The sequence below is a fragment of the Aulonocara stuartgranti genome (assembly GCF_965226115.1).
Source record: "Aulonocara stuartgranti genome assembly, chromosome: 10".
Taxonomy (NCBI): Eukaryota; Metazoa; Chordata; class Actinopteri; order Cichliformes; family Cichlidae; genus Aulonocara; species Aulonocara stuartgranti.
The window spans coordinates 4,679,570-4,698,471 of NC_138946.1; the positions used below are offsets into that span (position 1 = coordinate 4,679,570).

The window sequence follows — 18,902 nt, forward strand, 5'->3', positions numbered from 1 at the left end:
GTACCATAAGGACATCTTGAAATGAGAATCGGTTAGTACAGTCACTTCGCACAAAGATTTGTAGCACTGCCATATGCCAATGAGAAACACACCAATACCATTGATGTAAAAATACTGAAATTGTTACTTTACAGAATTGCTAGATGACCAGATGCTGGGGCAGAGGAAGCATGTTCACTGCAGACCAAGTAACCCATATAGTCATTATGGCGATTGCAAATAATCCTATACTTGGAAATGAACACTTGTGTTTGTTTTGATGTGTTTGAATAAACACCAGTACTTGAAGTTTGGATCCCTCTATGCTTATGGATCTATGACAGAAGTATGAGCTCAAACTGACATAGCCTACCTTGTGCGCAGAGAAAGCAAAAGCCAGATGTGTTTTGTATTCATACCATCAGTGTGCAGTTGGCGCATTGTGTGCTTAGTAGATGATGGCTTGTGTGTACTGTTTGATACGGAAACACCATTTTTACAAAGGTGTGAAGAGTTAATCCAGCTGTGTTTGCTTTTGCAAGAGAACTAAAATGTTTTGATTATTGGGTGACAGGTTTTCTTATTTGTGTGAAGAGTTTTGCAAAATTAGCCAATAGTTACAAAAAATGTGCTTAAGCAATCAGAAAAAACTGTAATAAGATTGAGCTGCTTTGACATCACCTTAACAGGCCATTCATTCTTAAAAATGTGTTAATATTGTTAAATAATATGTTTTAAAAAAGGAAGTAAGTAAAGTAAACAGGACACTGTCTCTACTGTCAGAGTTTTTCAGATTCATTATCTACCCTGACCATTTCCAGTTACATATCCTTCAAAGGTTAGTACCTATTTTACTTGAAGAGAAACAAAATCTAAAGCCTGACCGTGAACACGAAACAGACAATTCAATTTCCCATCAAACCATAATTGTAATAGCAAATCAGAAGCAAATAAATGCCACAGAAGTGGAAATATGTGGAACCTTGCTCTAAAATATTTTTCTTCTCAGTTGGCTTCTGTGATTTTGTATTCAAATATATACGCTTTCACAGAATAACAATTATGCCCCTGATGTTTGCTGATAGATGTAGATGAGCTAACAGGGTATTGATTGAATGGCAACAACAGTTTCCCGTATTCATTTGAATGATCCTGCTGAGTGGAAGCCAGTGGTGGCACGTTCAGAAAAAACAAATCACAAAAAACAACTTGGGTTTTCTCATCCAAATAGAAAAGAAAATAAACTGGCAGATAGTGATTTACTAAGTGGAAAAGGGCTATTATAAAATCAGAGCCAAAAATTATGAGAGGACTACAGTATATCAGAAATTACTGATGCTGCTCATGAAGGCAGAGTTGGGATGACAGCGTGTACCAGAAGTAGAGTGAATTAATTTTATGTGAAACTTGACAATATTTTTTTCCCTGTAAAACTTTAATAAAAATTGAAAGGCGCCGAGTTTCTTCTGTCACTCTTTTACAACTTTCTAACACTTGTATGCTTTTCACCCATTTTCAGCACGTGTTGCTAGGCAACAGCACTTGCACCTTATATATATTTTTTCAAATAATACCACATACTAAGACAAAAAGTAATGCGTAATAATATTTTTATATTATGGATGTTTTGTAAATAAAAATAAAACCATTTTTATTGGACTGTCTTTCAGGGATGCTTTCTGGTTTCCCTTTAACAAACATCACAGCGACAGAATTTTTTTTATTTTTTATTTTTAAACAAAGTACAGCCTCATGGCACAAAGAAAGAACCCAAACTAAATCTGCACAGACAGACCTTGTTGTCTAGAATCAGTTCATTGGTGTTTTGTTTTTTTTTAAATCAAATTTTTTGATAGTAAGAAAAATATTGTCAGAGCTCTGGATAATGTATTGTTCCCTCTAAGTGCCAAAGACACTGATTTTCGTTAAAGGTTCATTTTATGTAAACATTTTACCTAACATCGCATCTGAAATCCCATAATATGCTTCTTATATGTGAACTGACAGTCATGACTACATTTGTGTACATGTTGGCAGTATGTTTCCTTTACTATATGTAACACGTCACTGTTTAACAGACACAGTGCCAGTTGGAGATGCATTACCATGGTAAAATGTGATTATTCAAGTGTCAGTTGTTAAAATTGATACTGTTTTGTTCCTTCAAATTCTCATACCCAGTGTTTAGCTCTGCATGGGGTCTTTTATTTTGAAAATACTGTAATACAAATCTCTTTACCCTTCCTGTGCGTGACTCCCTGTTCTTCCTGTGTGTGCTCTGGGCAGCTAGATGTGGCTTAGTTAAAAATGTAGTCTCTCCACCATTTTTAGTGGCACAGAGAAATATGCTGTGGTGATGGATCAGCAAAAATTGTTTGGAGTTTGTGTGATCAGCTCCAACAGCTGTGACGGAGCCAGAAAACAGTGCAGCTGCACCAGGTATAATTCTGAGGTATGCACTGTCCATACTTCTGGATACATACAGAGCTTTTTTTTTTTTTTTTTTTGGAACATTAAAAATCTTTTCGAATGAAATTTCAGATAAAGAGTTTATTCATCTTTCCATCCATTTTCTGACACGTATCCTGGTTCATGGTACACAGGCAGCAGCCCAAGCAGAGAAGCCCAGACCTCACTCTGCCCAGCCACTTCTATCCAGAGAAGATGCTGAGGTGTTCCAGGCCAGCTGAGAATATAATCTCTCCAGCATATTCTGGGTCTGCCTCGAGGGTCCTTAGGTCATTCACAACAGACCTCACATAGGAGGTTTCTAGGAAACATTCTGGTCAGGTGCTGAACCACCTCAACTGACCCTTTTTGTGTAATACAAACTAGTAGTTCCAGTCGCTCTACTCTGTGCTTCTCCAGAATAACTAAGTTTCTTATTTCTAAGGCCGAGCCATTCAGAGAAAGCCAATTTCCAGAGCCAACAAAACCACATCATCTGCAAAGAGAAGAAATCTAGAGGCCAGCAAAGAGAACATCTTGCGTTTAAAGATGGTCATTCATAGTGGACATAGATGGCCTCTTTATTCCTCTCTGAAACCAGCAAAATTAACACAGTGGCAGCCTTGAAATAGTCACTTGAGTTAAGGAAGCTCTCAATTCCTGTTTTGCCATTTGTTTCCGGTGGTCTCTAGTTCATTTGGCAAATATAGCTTCAATAAAGGCCAAATTGTTGATAAAATATGTCCTGGTAACATCTTGAAATTAATTGCACCCCACAACCATATGTCCACATATATTAGCACAAGGGCTCGTTTTGTTTTTTGGGTTTTCTTTCTATTACTGTATTTCTGTCTTTACCCTACAAAATAAAGAGCCTTGAAGTGGCTGTTGTCGTAATTCGGTGCTATATAAATAAAGCTGAGTTAAACTGAACATTTTGGAAAAAAAATATTCTCTGCATATTTCTAAACTACTTCACACAGTAGTTTCGCGTCACTGTCTGCCATGAATGTCCAGCCTGGTCCAAAGTCAATCGAAACCCAACACAAAACAAACTTAAACTGCCATCTTTCAGCATGCTGCCACCTTGTGACCAAAATTTGTAATATCAGGTGAACCTCTGGAAATCTATTTGCACCCCAGAACAACAAATCAACAACAAATGTTACAGTCAAAAAAATAATAATTACTTGCACCTCAGCATCCTGATGGAATATGTATTTGACCCAAGAAGGAATCTATATTAACAAATAATGATTCACGACAGAGCTACACAAATGCTCTCTCTCTCTTTTTTTTTTTTTTGTTCAGCTCCTCAGATCATTTTAATGCATTGGGGGTTTGTACTCAGCCTTACTATGCAAGTTTCAGTCTGTTTGCTGTTTGCAAATTATTTGTCAGAACAATAGGAAACGACAGCACATCAGAACATATCCAGTGTTGATCCTCTCTATAAACTATGTACAAGAGCATATCGAGATCACAGACGGCGGATTATTGATTTAATTATTTCTAGCATTAGCAGAGATAAAATCCTCAATGGCCAGGCTTTAAGGAATGGCAGAGTTGCTCTGTTTGTTTAGCACAAACAAAACGTATTAAGGGCTCACAAAACACTCAGTGCTCAGCTTCACAATACAGCTGAATGGATGAGAACAATATCTGTGACGCAGTCTGGATATCTCCTTCATGATGGCTCTGTGTACATTGCTCGAGCTCAGTGCAGCAAATCTGTTGTTGGGAAAAACGACAGGGGCCTTTTAGTGCTCTATTACCAAAGGAAGGATTCTTAATTGGTAAAATCTGCAAATAGGACAGTGACAGACAATAAGAAAACATGTTAAATAGGGATGTAAGAAAATATCGATACAACGAAATATCGCGATATTTCGCGCAATGATACTGAATCGATATTTAAAATCACTGTTATCGATTTTTTTAATTGAAAAATGACATGCATTTACTGTTTATTTCTTTTGTATGTTGGAATTCAAACTCCGGCCACTGGTTTGCAGTTTTCACCGCCTTTACTATAACGTAAAAACGAGGTCTCGCGATAACTGTAGAAGCGTCTAGTTTGCCAAAAGAACGAAGTAGAACAGTCAGTGGACGTGTGTGATGCTAGCTAACTGATGACTGAAGAGGAGAGGATACAGCCGGCCCCCGCAGCTTTCAAAGCTGATGTGTGGACTTATTTTGGATTTAGGACAAAAGAAGGCAGTAAAGACTATGACAAGAGCTATGCAGTCTGTAAAATCTGCACCGCCAGAGTCAAATATTCCGGTAACACAACAAATTTACGAACACACGTGTCTAGACACCATAGCGACGTAGCGTCAAATGCTAATTTTAAAACAAAACGAGGTGATTCCTCTCAACGGACAATTGAAGAAGTTAACTTTTCAAAACTACCAGCAACTTCAACTCGTGCAACAAAAATAACGCAGTCAGTACTTGTTTTTATTTGCAAAGACATGCGCCCCCTGAGTGTTGTGGAGAATAAAGGATTTCGTAATATGATTAAAACGCTGGAGCCCCGTTACACCGTTCCTTCTCGACAACACATCACGGACATCGCTCTGCCAAAGTTGTACCAAGAAGTCAAAGCGACAGTGCTGGACTCTCTCAACTCGGCTGAGACAGTTGCTCTGACATGCGACGCTTGGACTTCGAGAGCCACTGAATCGTACGTAACTGTTACAGCACATCACATAACAGACCAGTGGAACCTTCAGTCTCATGTACTACAAACCCGAGCCATGCATGACAGTCACACAGGTGAGCACATTGCAGCGTTACTAACTGACGCTGTGGCTGAATGGGGATTGAACGCAAAGGACCTTGTTGTTGTTACCGATAATGCACCAAACATGGTTCTCGCGGCTAGACTTGCAGGCATGACGCACATACAATGTTTTGCACACAGTCTGAATCTCGCCTCACAGAAAGCACTGAAAATACAATCCGTGGTGCGACTTCTCGGGAGGATCCGACGTGTAACAGCCTTTTTCAGGCGCAGCACCACAGCCAGCAACCAGTTGAAGCAGAAACAGTGCCTCCTTCAGCTACCAGCTCACAGATTGATCACGGACATAATTACAAGATGGAACAGCTCCTATGATATGATAGAACGATTTTTAGAACAGCAACCAGCCATCTGTGCAGCTCTGCTTTCTGCAGAAGTTAGGAAGAGTGAAAAAGAAATTTTCACATTAAGTGAGTCTGACATCACATGTGCAGAAGAAGTTGTCAGGGCACTCAAGCCTATGAAGGACGCCACCCTGGTGATGTCAGAGGAGAGTATGCCAACCCTGTCCATCATTGCTCCTCTTCATGCCAAGCTTGTGATGGGTGCACAAGAAAGTGTTGATGATACACCGACAGTAAGGGACATTAAGACTGCCATAGCAGAAGATCTGGGAAAGAGATATGTAAATGAGAGGGAGACACTATGGATGGCATCAACTGTTGATCCTCGGTTTAAGGACCTGCCCTTCCTGTCTGAAGCAGAGACCAGTGAGACCTATTCCAGACTGTTGGACACTGTGGTGACTGTGATAAAGAAGGAAGAAAATGTAAGTAAATAAATTAGTTTATTTGGAAAAATTCAACTGAAGTTATAAGCAAGTGAATAAAGTAAAAAGCAAAAAAAAAAAAAAAAAAAAAGCATATTGATGACATTTGTCATCAAATATTAGTGAAAAACAGGGTGAATCTTGGATTTGAATTTTGACTTTCTGACATTAATACTATTTGAATTTAATGTTTTTCAGCAGCAAAAGAATGAGGAGACTGACAAACAGGTGGAGGAAGAGAATGCCACAGAGGAGGCTCATCACCCACATATCAAAGACAACTTTGACTCCATCCCTCGGCCACCCCTAAAAAGACAGAGGACCTCATGTGCATTGGTGGACTTGCTCGGAGCTACGTTTGCCTCTACTAGTGACAATACTGCACCAAAATCAGAACATGATGTTGCTGCAGCTGAGATCAAGAGGTATAGAGATGAGACCCCTTTGCCTCTCACAGGAAATCCTCTCAGTTGGTGGAAGGACCATGAACAGGAATACCCTCAGCTATCCAAAGTAGCAAGGAGTTTCCTGTGCATTCCTGGAACAAGTGTCTCTGCAGAGAGAGTTTTCTCCTCTGCAGGAGACATAGTAAATGCACAGAGAAGTGTCCTGAGAGCTGACCATGTCGATCAGCTTGTATTCCTGCACAAAAATCTGGAAATTGAAAAATAAACACTGAGAAAACACTACACATGTAAAATCTCTGATATGAGAATGTTTGACATTTTGGTTGAGTCTCATAAGCACTTATTTAGATGAGTAAATTCCTTTTTTCAGGTTGTACTAAAAGTGTTCCATTGATGGACACTGCAGAGCTGTACTTTATTTTATTAACACTTAATTGTAATAGCACTTTACATTTTTTGTTAATGTTTACTTGGATGGATTCTTCAAGCAATTTCATTTTTGATTTATATTTGTTTATGTTAAGGTCACATAAAAAGTGCTTTGTTTTGATGCTCCATAGAGCAGTTTTTGGATAAGTATTTTACAATCATAGTACTTAGAAAGACTTCAGTGTTACATGTTTACTTTTTTCATGTTAAAAAATACTTGATATTTCAGTAAAGTAGTTTTTGTTTGTTTATTTGACATGACTTCTAATAAGGCAGATGTTAATTTCTCCATTCATTTTGAACTTAGAGTGTTTTTGTTTCAGATGTTTCATGTCAAGCATTAAACAGTTTGGACTGTTTACTTGAGTTTTCCTAATTAAATTTAGTCCTACTAAACACAAATATCGTCTGGCTTTTAGTATTGCAATATATCGTATCGTCTACCCTGTATTATGATACATATTGTATCGCCAGATTCTTGCCAATACACACCCCTAATGTTAAATATGGTGTATATTTTAAGACAAAATATCCAGCCTGGCACTTCAGTGATTACGAGTAAATACAGTGAAGTGTCAGATGCATAATCCCCAAATCAAATTAGGAGTAATTTGCGTCACTTAAAATGAATGAGCTCTCACTTAAGAAAGAGTTTTTATTTGATCATTTCCCAAGCACCATTAGGGCCTGTGGAGAGGATCAAAAGTAACCCTGACTTGTGCATATCCACTTCCTGAGAGCACTCAAGATGCATGTAAATGTATTCAGAATCAGTGTGATGGGAGAATTACAAATTAATTTGATATTTGTGTGGGTGTTCTGTTTCACAGGTGGTGAAAATGGAGCCTGACCATTTGTCACCAATCACAGCATCAAAACCTAATGGGAGGCGTTGTCAGACCTAATGGCAGAAGGTGCATTCTGTGATAAAACAGGGTAATTCCACTTCACAATAATCACAGGGGGGCTATCAAGTCGATAACTGCGTTTACAGCAAATGTCTTTCTGCACAGAGCAGGCAATTTTCTCTCTTGCAATAGCCGGAAACCCATTTTATTCGGGGAGTGTAGGGAATTGGTGGGTGCTGAAAGCAAAATTTCCCAGGAGGGTCTGGACATATTGTGAAAATCACTCCTACTGGAATGTAGCCAACATATTGTCACTCAGAGGAGGGTGAATTTGGGAACAATATTGTGTGCGCTCAAAGGAACAAATGCGCTCCAAGGTTGAAAGGGGCAGCTTGTCAACTCTGTGGCACTTTTTGGAATAATCTATTTGACGAAGGTTAGAGATAATATTGGTTTACCAAAATACTGCAATTCAAATTGATATCAGACTTGGTCTTTATTTGTCCAAGAAAGACTTCCCATTTATCTTCTGTTTGACAGCATTTAAGCAGGGACACATTTACCTCATGGGATTATATCTGAAAACAATCCAGACTTAAATATGCATTATTCTGTTTAAAGAAACCAATGGACACAAATTCTTTGGACACATTTGGCATCTTGCCTTCTCTAAAGGTCAACAAACCTAACATCATAATGGTCGGTCTATAAATCTGAAAAAGCCTTTGAAATTAAGAGTTTAAATTAAGCCAAGAGCCAGAGGTTGATATGATTAACCTCGTGGTGACCATTACTTTACCAACAGTTTTGCCACAAATTATTTATATTACAACTTGCAGATATGCCTTTCCTGTTGGTATTGTATAAAACATGAATGGAACTTGAATAAATATTAATATGCCCCCAGTACTGAGATAGAATCAATCTTGCTCTAACAGTAAATGGCATTGCGTTCCTCAATTCAGCTGTCTAACTGTCTAAACACAAGACGTCCACAGACGTTATTTTGGTGAGACATGACCTTTAAAAATATCTCACTATTTTCTCTGAATTTATTTGAAAAGTCAAATGTGAAAAGTCTCCAACAAAAACCATTTACCATTGTTCTACCAAGCAATTCTTTTCTGTCAGTTAGAGATACATAAAATCACAATATTATTCATAATAATATTATAAAACAATGATATGATTCAGGTGTTATTAATGTTTTATTATCAAAGATTTTCCCATGTATGCTGCATTTTGACACTATTCGGGCACATCATTAATCACAATCACAGCTACTTATTCCTTTTTATCTCTTCGACTGGTCACTTCCCATCAAAGAGATGCCAACAAGTCATTTAGAGTTTCACTGGATGGTGCAGAATTTCTTCTTCTCAGAACCTCTTTTGATGTGACAAATCACTTTGCCGACAGGCACGGTAATTTAAATGATAAGAACTTCTCTCTAACAAAATTAATTTTGATATGTATCTGGCAAGCGTAGCCACGCTATCGCAGAGAAGCAGCTGGCCCCAAGCTAAGGTAAAGCGCTCATTATTTTCCAATTAAACTCAGTGGTATCTGTCCAAATAAATGCTAAAGGCAGGTACAGGGAACCCAAGTTATTTGTTAAGTTGTCTAAGTGAACCTAATTAAAATGTTGTTACAGTTTTACGTGACCTAGTTACTATGTTTATTGTGTTTAAACTGCACATACAAATATATTTTAATACCCCCTTTTAGAGAGTTCTTTAAGGGATTTCCAGAGAAGTGAGGGTTTCCTCTTTTTGTTTGTTTTTTTACATTTTACATTTTTTCATCTCAAAAGGTTTTACACTGGCGTGCACTGAAGTGGGGAATCATCTTTTTTACTCACTGGATACATTTAAGCATCAAAAACTACTTTTGTTAGATCTTGGAGAAGATCACAATTTCTGTGTAGTCATGAGTTGTGATAATGGATATTAGTGATGGGTCGTTCGCGAACGAAATGGCTCTTAGAGCCGGTTCTTTGACGTGAACGACGCGAGCCGGCTCCTTATCGCGAGCCGTCACGTGTTTGTTTGTTTTTTCTTTCTCTCACCCTCTCTCTCTCTCGCACTTTTTTTCGCTTCACTCTGCACGCGAGCCTTGTGCTTTACGCTGGGCAGAGGGGGAGGGGCGGTAGTTACACTCACTAGCACAGGAACAGAGCCAGAGGGAGAGAAAGAGAGCCAGGGAGAACAACGTCACATTAGAAAGGTATAGTAATCATCCACAACTATTTTACGTTGCAGATGATAAAGGATTCAGAAAGTTTATTCATGCAGGCCCATATGACAGAGAATATGCATGTTCTTTTTGTTTTAATATTATAATTTATATTTAATTGTGTTGTGGTTTGCAGTGTTGTTTTCACTTTAAATTTGTAAAAGGAAAAAGCTGAAAATTTAAATAGTTAAAAGTTGAAATGTAAATAGTTGATTTTTGTATTATATGATTTATTTATTACATTTTATGTGGAGTGAATAAATAAAAGTATATTTACGGTGGCCCCTAGAGACAAAGCACATACAAACTTCAAATCACGTACGAACTCTGAAGCATGTACAAACTCCAAAACACGTACAAACTCCAAAACACGTACAAACTCCGAAGCACATAAAAACTCAAAACACGTACAAAAGACAACAGAAGTGCTCCAGGATGCTGGGCGCAGTGTTGAGCTTTTGTTATCTTGTGGCTACACAAGCCAGCAAGTACCAACGACCGGATTTGGTGTGTGGTAGTAATAGGTAAATGAACTTTTTTTTAAATTATTTGAATATATATGAGTGCCTGTGTATAAATACACAAACAATACACACATGCTTTCAATTGTAATTTAAGTGATCTAGTAGCTCGGCTTTGGAAGTTCAGTTCATGCTAGAAATGTGTTTTGGAGTTTGTACGTGTTTTGTCTCTAGGGGCCACCGCATATATTTATATATAAACATATATAAATAAAACCACTTTTTTTTACATTAGTAATTCCTTTTGTGCATAATTTTATATTATTGTTAATAATAAATAAATTAAAGCAACAAAACAACCTGAAGAGCCGGTTCGGAGCCGAAAGAGCCGGCTCTTTTTAGTGAGCCGAACCGAAAGAGCCGGGTCTCTAAAAAGAGCCGGAAATCCCATCACTAATGGATATGTGAGACCTTCTACATAAACCTGGTATGTGACAGCACACATCCTAGGTTCTTCTGGCAGTTTTAACATTGACCAATGTTATGATGATCATATGAAACTGTGGTGTTGTCTGCTCAGACTCCTCATCAAAGGAGTTGGTTTTTCTCCAGTCGGGTGAGAACTGTGCACAGTGATTCATTGTGCTTTGTTTTTCCCATATTTTTTAAACGTGATTGATTTTTCGATTTGACCAAGGCGCAGTTTTGCTAGCAACACGTATTTTAGTTGCTTCTCTGATGTTTTTGATGTTACCCTTCTTCTTCTCCTTTGTGTTGTACAGGTACAATGTGAGTTCAACCATGTGGGGTTTCTGCAACCCCTGGCTTGTGTTACAGCTGATGGGGACAATGGAAAGGCAAATATTGATCTGTTTTTGTGAGTTTTCTTTGTATTTGAGGCTTTTACACACCTCACAGCCCAAGACAGTCAGAATATTTTTCTAATACAGTCAGTGGACTTGGTGGGGTGAGTGTTGTCCTAAAATAGTTGTTTCTATATTGCTCGTTACAGTTTTTAGGTGCTGGAAGTTTTAGTTTATTACTCTTCATAACAGAGAATATGAACAACATTGCTACTCAGCAGGTCTTTTTTATATAGCTATGTATCACCCATGGTAATTTCAGGATATGGTTTCATCTCCATGAGTCCAGTTTGATGGAGTTGTTTGGTACAATAATAAGCGTTTTGGATATAGAGAGTTGTGTTGACTGTCTGGTAATCCTGTAGCTAACAGAGTTATTGTCCGCTCGTGAAAAAATCAGCAATTCTGACTTCACAGTTGAATTTTTTTTTCTGGAACATCTCCTGAACTCAGATTTTCCACTTGGAAAGTTGGAGTGAATCAACATACCCCAAAATCCATAATGGCAGCACTGAACATAAGCAGTAGTAAAACTGGGAAAGTTTAATCTGTACTGCCACTGTTGTGTATTTTTGACTCACTAAGCCACTGATTAGGCTCTATGAATGAATGTGTTTGTTCGGCATAAAAAAATAAGTAATATGTTGTATTGCTAGTGATATCTTAATGGCTCTACCTTACTAAGAACCACAACAAATCCTGTTTTTCCTTGAACGCGCCAACTCAAGAGTGATGTCACTCCCGAGTTCAAAAATGCAAATAACCTGAAATGAGGATTAATGCTTCACATGATAATGGATTCCCACCCCCTATCACTGTAGCTTTCCTTTTCTTGTTTCCCTGCATACATATAAACAGTTAGGCTGTACATCTTTACAGAGCACAGTAAGGTACAGATATGGAAGTCTGATGAAAGGTTTCAGACAAAATATGAAAAGCTGTCAGAGAAAACAGTTAATTATAAGTACTGAAGTAAAAACCTCACCAGTTTGCACATATATAGTGAGATGACAAAGAATCAAGTATTTTGGATGTAGTAATATAGCAACCTGACATTTTGAAGAACATGACAGCAGGAATGACTGAATTTATTTGGTAGGAACAGAAAATTGCAATAAAATTATATTCTAAACAGTTCATAGAGTATGTGGGCCACATCAATAAATCAAAGAAACAAATCCCGTATGGTGATCAGTCAGCTCATCAGGCAATCTGTCAAGAGACTAATGCACAAATATGACATTTATCTGTCAGTTAGCTTGTCAAATTGATAGAGCTAAGGATAGAACTGACAGTAATTTATTCTCTTGTCTGTTCTCTGCTATGAAATATCTTGGGTACAAGTTTCACTTAAAAGGAAAAAAGTTTTTTTGCAGTAAGTTGCAGTTCCTAAAATGCTGTCCCCTTACTACACAGATGTTACTGAAGATAGAAAATGTAAACAAATCTTTGCAGTAGCTCAAATGTTTTCCTTTCCCCTGCTTCCACTCTTTGGACTACACTGGTTAAACATGTTGTGGAAATGATTTTCATCTTCTCCTCGCTGCAAAGTACACTGCAGAGATGGTTCTGTTCCATGCAATGTCAATGAAAAGACTCAAGAGGCAGAAATAAAAGTCACTACAGGAGGTAGACACTGAGGCAAAAGTGCAGTGAGCTGGAAATGTATCGCTCGAGCAAAACTATATACTTCATGTATCTACTTCATAAATATAAAATATAGCGCTACACTCTCTCACATGTGGATGAAAAAAATGTATTAATGTGCATCATGCTGTTTCCATGACACGGAAAAGTGCTTCTGTATTTCTTTCAAGTCTTCTACAGCTTGCTTTGGTGGGTTTGTGTCGTGTTTAGCTTTTATGTAGTTATAGTTTCTTATTTTGTTCTGTACATGGTTTCTTTTGCAGGTAAACCCTTTATTCAAGATGTATTTATTGTTCTTTTAATCACCCACAACAGAGTATAGCCAGTACTGTTTGTGGTTATGTAAATTACATACATAACTACAAGTGTCTTATATGGATGCTGTGTTTTTCACAGTGAAAACTGATGCAGTCCAGCCCACCGGGTATGTAATGAAACTGCAATAACTATTGGACTTGTGCTAAGTCTGAAACTTGACTCCACTTCCTGCACGAATTGAGTTCCTGGATCCATAAGAATATCCATCCATCCATCCATCACTACTTCTCATCTACATCTGGATTGATTTTTTCTTTTATTTTGTCTACACATAACATCAAGACAATGTCCATCTTTCCTTCTCATTTTTATATGAAACATGCAAAGTGTGGGGTTATCCTGTTAACTTCCTGAGTTCTTGTTTTTAGGTTTTGTTTTTTGGCTTCCCAGTGTTTATTCTGTGCTCCCTCTTCTCTGTGTTCCTTCTGTCTGTCCATGGTGTTATTTTGTCTGCTCATGAGTCTGCGTATGTTCTGTGTCTCGTCTGGATCTCTCTGTCTGTGGTGTGCTTCCTGTTTTACTTCGTAGGTCAGGGCCTTATGTCTGTGTGTTCAGCTTTGCGCTCTCCCCGTCTCGTCAGTGTAATCAGCGTCAGCCGTGTCTCCCAGCTGTTTCCTCTTAGCTCTGTTCACCTCTTGTATTTTTGTTGCGTCATACCCTCATACCTCCCCTGTGCGATCAGTTTGCATACCTGCCTGCTTGCTAGTTTAGTTTTGTATTCCCAGTTCAGTTCAGTTTGTGCACATCAATACAGCTGCTTAAGGTTCACCCTTTAGTTCCTGCGTTTGTGAGTCCTGCATTTTGGGTCCTCTCTCCCTGCCTGCCTGCACACAGCCATGACAGTTATTCCATATTTGAGCTATAGCATTGGTAGAAGGAGCTTCTGGGTTTGGAAAGGCAGTCCAACACAGAAGTGCCTAAAACCTGCATTCTTTTTAATGTTCAACAGAGGGACACATCTGTGGTTGCACAAAGACTAATGGGCTTATAGAAGTAAATTGGAAAACAGCCATCAGACCATACCTCTGTAAATACTTTAATGGTAATTTATTGGCTCAGTCACTTATTTTCGGTCATACTGAATAACATAAGTCTTTTTTTTTCTTTTTACAATTTTAGGATTCAGAAAAGAAAATCATCCAGAATAAGCTCACTGGCCAAAAACATGTGCTTGACAAGTTGCTAGCCAATGAGCTTGTGGGTTTACAGTCAGAACCATTATTTGACTTGCAAGTTTCAAAACACCAAAACAAACAGCTTTCATAGGCAAAAACGCAACTGTAGAGGCTTCACAATGGGACATCACAAACCAGCAGGTGATGTTAAGTTAGGTACATGAATCTTTTATACGTCCTGTATTCTGTCTATAATTAAAGCTTTTTAGAAGCTGGGTGTGGCTAAATAACTAGTTTCCCTTTACACTTTTAATTATTACTGATTTATAGAGATTGACAGACCACGTGACTTTCGCGCATTGCATGCCGTGAACTCGTGGCAAAACAATCCAAGTACCGCATCAAATGCAAGCATTTGCAGCACCGCAAAACGTTCATTCTCCGGTTCCAATAAATTCTTGCTTTTTCTTTGCCCCCCAAAAAGGAATGTACAAAACGAAGGAGAACAATGCCGGTCCGTACAAAGACAGACTTAATGAAAAGTCAAAGAAAAGATACGAGGAAAAAAAATCAAACCAGTGAAAGGGTCAGACCCTTACGAGCACACAGAGTGGACAAAATATGTTAGCGTGCTGCCCAACTTTCACCACGCTCATATTTATAATTATACGGTTCTTGGAGTGAGTGCACACACTCATGAAGTTTAGTAACTTCAGGTCACTGCAACAAGCCCAGGTTTACCGACGGATACAGTTTACCGACGGATGGGTACAGGACCTTGAAATGCACCGTGTAGAACGAAAGACCATCGTACATATCATAAGTTTACCAGTCTCACAAATCGTCTTCATAAATACACATTCGTTAACCGTTTATTAATAGACCTTTGAGCTCAACGGTAATTAATTAGTAGTGGAAATAATTTCTGGTTCATTACAGAAATGTAGCAGTGACAATAATACTGTATGCTGTAATCGCACTGGACAATTAGTGATACAAGACAACTGTTTTACCCTGTGAATAAAAGTATATGTTTTTGTCAATGTACCATGGTAATAAATGAAGCGAAACGCAATGTTGTGTCAGGACAATTCACTATTTATGCACAATAAACAAAGGAGCATAGCGCCACAATTTCTGTTCAGCGCCAGACTTGCTTGTAACCTATATCACCAATTATGTTATGAAAAATGACGCATTAACTACAACAGCAGACTGACCTCTGTGTAAATGCTTGGAGCAGACTAACATGTGAGCTGGAGGGTTCTGGGACGTTATATTTGATCTTTGAATGGCTGCAATCCAGGCCATCCGTTGCCTCTTTGTTACTTCGGAAACATGGCTCGAACAATTTCTCTCCAACGACGTAATCCGATAACAACCGATCTCTTTACCCGTCGGCTTCCCGTGGCTGTCATGTGACCGGCTATTGCAGTTAATAATACAACAGCTTCTTGACATTTTTGTGTTTGTTTTTATCGCTGTATAACTGATTTCAATTGAAAGCCAGCGTGCGCTAGTACCTCTTGCCACGAGTTCCCAGAATTCTTTGCGGTTTTACCCCTGAGTGACGTCACATTTTCAATCTCTATTGTGACATTTCTGCAGTCTCAACAATGCAATCAAAATAAATGTGCCCGTTTCTTTAACACAAGTTCTAATATTACTTGCTATTCACACTTCAGTCAAATATTTAAAGGCAGTTTGTGGATGACCAGCAGTTTTTTAATGATTCTGTTTAGCACTGCTGCACAGAGGAGGTTTTTACGATTCACATATTGAATCATAAAACTCATATTTTTTAATAAGAAAGGATTATATTTAGTGTCTGGCTTGGTAAAAGCCTTGCTGCAATATTTATATATGCACATGTAAATTTTATCTAGTTTCATATTATTTATGCAGAAACTTTGTATTAAATCACCCAGAGCTGAGAGGCTATAAGGCTGCAATATATCATTGTTCGGCTGCTGTCACATGATGCGGCTTTCTACTCTCTGGATAATACTTAAATTACTTTGGCTGTGGTGTTCTGAAGGTAATGATGTCATTTATTTGAATTATTATAAGAAACAATGTGGGGTGCTGCTTTCTGTCAGGTGACACAGACAGTCTGTCAAATATGTTTGCCTACACAGTTTGATTTGGTGGATGGTGAACTGAGCAGCTCATTCTGATGGCTTTGAATAAAAAAAAATGGGCAAAATTTACAGCTGTTCTCTCCAGGGAGCAGGTAAAACTTTGATTAGTTCTTTGGGAAGTGAAAAGGGTGGAAGTGGAAAGTTAGGGGAGGATCTGTGTGCCATGTCACTACTAAGACTGAATTATTACTCTAAATAACAGATTCAAAGCCTGCACTAACTACCTCTTCTATCACAGCTTGTAGATTACACATATTCATCAGCACATAAACAATTGTTCTTTAATTACATATATTGTATAATTTATTAACTCGCTGGCACATCTTTGAAACAACTGCTGATGGATTTGAAGGCTCCTATCTGAAAGAGCCGAGCTTTAAAATAGCAAAATAATTCATGTCCTTTTTGTCCCAGTGACATCAAAGAAACCACACAAGGCTGATGGTGCTTTAATGGATTTTTTTTAAGCTGTAGCTCATAGACTGCGCTGTATTCATTGCAGCATTCATGAGACAAGGATGTGGTATGAAAAAGTTCTGAGCGGAAAAATCCTTAACCAACATAAATGTCTGTGTTCCTGACAAGCAAAACCTCTTTTTGGCCTCTAAGTAACAAATACTGAGGTAGCATGACATTTTTATTGCCACAATAACTCACCAAAGTCTGATCAGTCACAGCGTTTGAGAGTGACAACTATAATTCATGTCTATCTCCTGGAAGCACTTTTTGGTTTCACTGTTGAGTATCCAGAGATAAACAGTAGCACTTCCGTCAATTTTCAGAAAAATCACTCATTTATTCTGGTCTAAATCAGAGCTTTGATGGTCAAATGAAGATCACAGGATTTTGGTTTAGAATCATAGATGAGAAACTGGGGAAACGAGAGATTCAATCAATTAATGAATAGGAAAGACACATTTGCTGCACTCACCTCAAAACCGATTTTTTGCATCTGAACTTGCTGTGTGTGTGTGTGTGTGTGTGTGTGTGTGTGTGTGTGTGTGTGTGTGTGTGTGTGTGTGTGTGTGTGTATATAATATATTAGTACTGTATGTTTGTAAGTTTTCACAGAGTCTATAATAATTGTAAAGAAAAAAAAGTTGTCACCTATCGCGGGTTATTTTTAGAACTTAACTCCTGCAATAAGCAGGATATACAAGCTGAATGTGGTCGTAGGCAACCATGGGCAGTGATGAGCTGTCATTGGGAGAGTCTGAATTCTTGTTGGGAATCCCGCAATTGCGGCCTCAATTGTGGGAGAGGCAGAGGAATACTTTCATATACCTGAGTAAGCAGTGTCAAAGGTAAAATAGTTTTTTGTTTGTTTTTTACTACTGAAATGTCATTGTGTATTCAGCACTGGTTAACGTTTGAACTATGAGCGCACTTGTTGCCAAATGAAGCCATCTTATTGGTCAGATTTGTTTAATCTTGATAAGAAAAATGGAAAAAAATGGTTAAATGGTCAGAGTATCATTTTTTAAATTATTATTAGCATACCAAATTTACCAATTACCATAAAACACACACAAATATAGAAACCTGATTGGAGGTTTGGCACATACAAACACCACCACCTTATTGGTGCTACAGTCATCTACTGAAGAAACTCCACCCAATGATTCAATATTTGACTCATATTTGGTAATAAAGTCCTGTGGCTGCAAAACAAGCTCAAATTATGATCTCACCACCACCATGCTCAGCACTTAAGGAAGAAAGAAAGTTAAAGATTAAGGATTTTACACAAAACTTGACAAATGGAAAACCCTTTTTTAATCAATAAATGAAATGTGTTCCACAAATGTATCTTTGACAGCTGTGTGCTTTCATTTAAACTGTGGGGGAGCTTGTTTTAGGTAGGCAAAAAACAGTGGCTGAAACAATATAACACGTAAATAAACAAATCCTAGTAGACTCCCTAATATGAAATTATGAGCCAGGAAATTAGCATTATGTAGGCATTTTAATTTGAATGATAAAACGAGTCTTTTAATTCAAAGCTAAAAGTAAAAAAGGTCAGATGAAAGTGGTTTGTTTGTTTTTTTAAATAAATGAAGCCCTGTAGCAGCAGCCACCATCTGGCTACCATAACTGCCCACAGGCCATTGTCTGGATGAGAACCATGAGTCAGCAGGAGGGAGGCAAGCAGAGGTCAACTAGAGCTCTAGGCAAGGTCACCTGCAGGACTGGACAAGCTGGCATAGCTCTTGGAAGACACACACACACCACAAACAGATGGCCAAATGGTCCACTGACGCTTCTGTCGATCCATCTGCGGATTATTCTTATCATTTCCAAAAGGTGAAGATATTGATTTTTCCAGGGTTTGGCTGAAAGTGTTTGTGTGTTTGACTGATGCTTATCTCAGTATGCAGCATATCACCTGTCTGTCAGTGCCAGCCTGCAGAACCATCCAGTGTGGAGAAAAATCTG

At 38.2% G+C, this 18,902-nt stretch overlaps 1 protein-coding gene across 1 annotated transcript; it reads left to right on the forward strand.

Annotated features, from left to right (window-relative positions):
• Positions 1-4,846: 4,846 nt before the first annotated feature.
• Positions 4,847-6,674, forward strand: LOC309715619 (E3 SUMO-protein ligase ZBED1-like; the record flags this gene model as incomplete). The annotated part of the gene is made up of 2 exons (XM_082548862.1): positions 4,847-6,002; positions 6,201-6,674. Exons 1-2 carry the CDS (start codon positions 4,902-4,904, stop codon positions 6,672-6,674), a joined length of 1,575 nt encoding a protein of 524 aa, XP_082404988.1. The 5' UTR covers positions 4,847-4,901.
• Between the last annotated feature and the right edge of the window lie 12,228 nt (positions 6,675-18,902).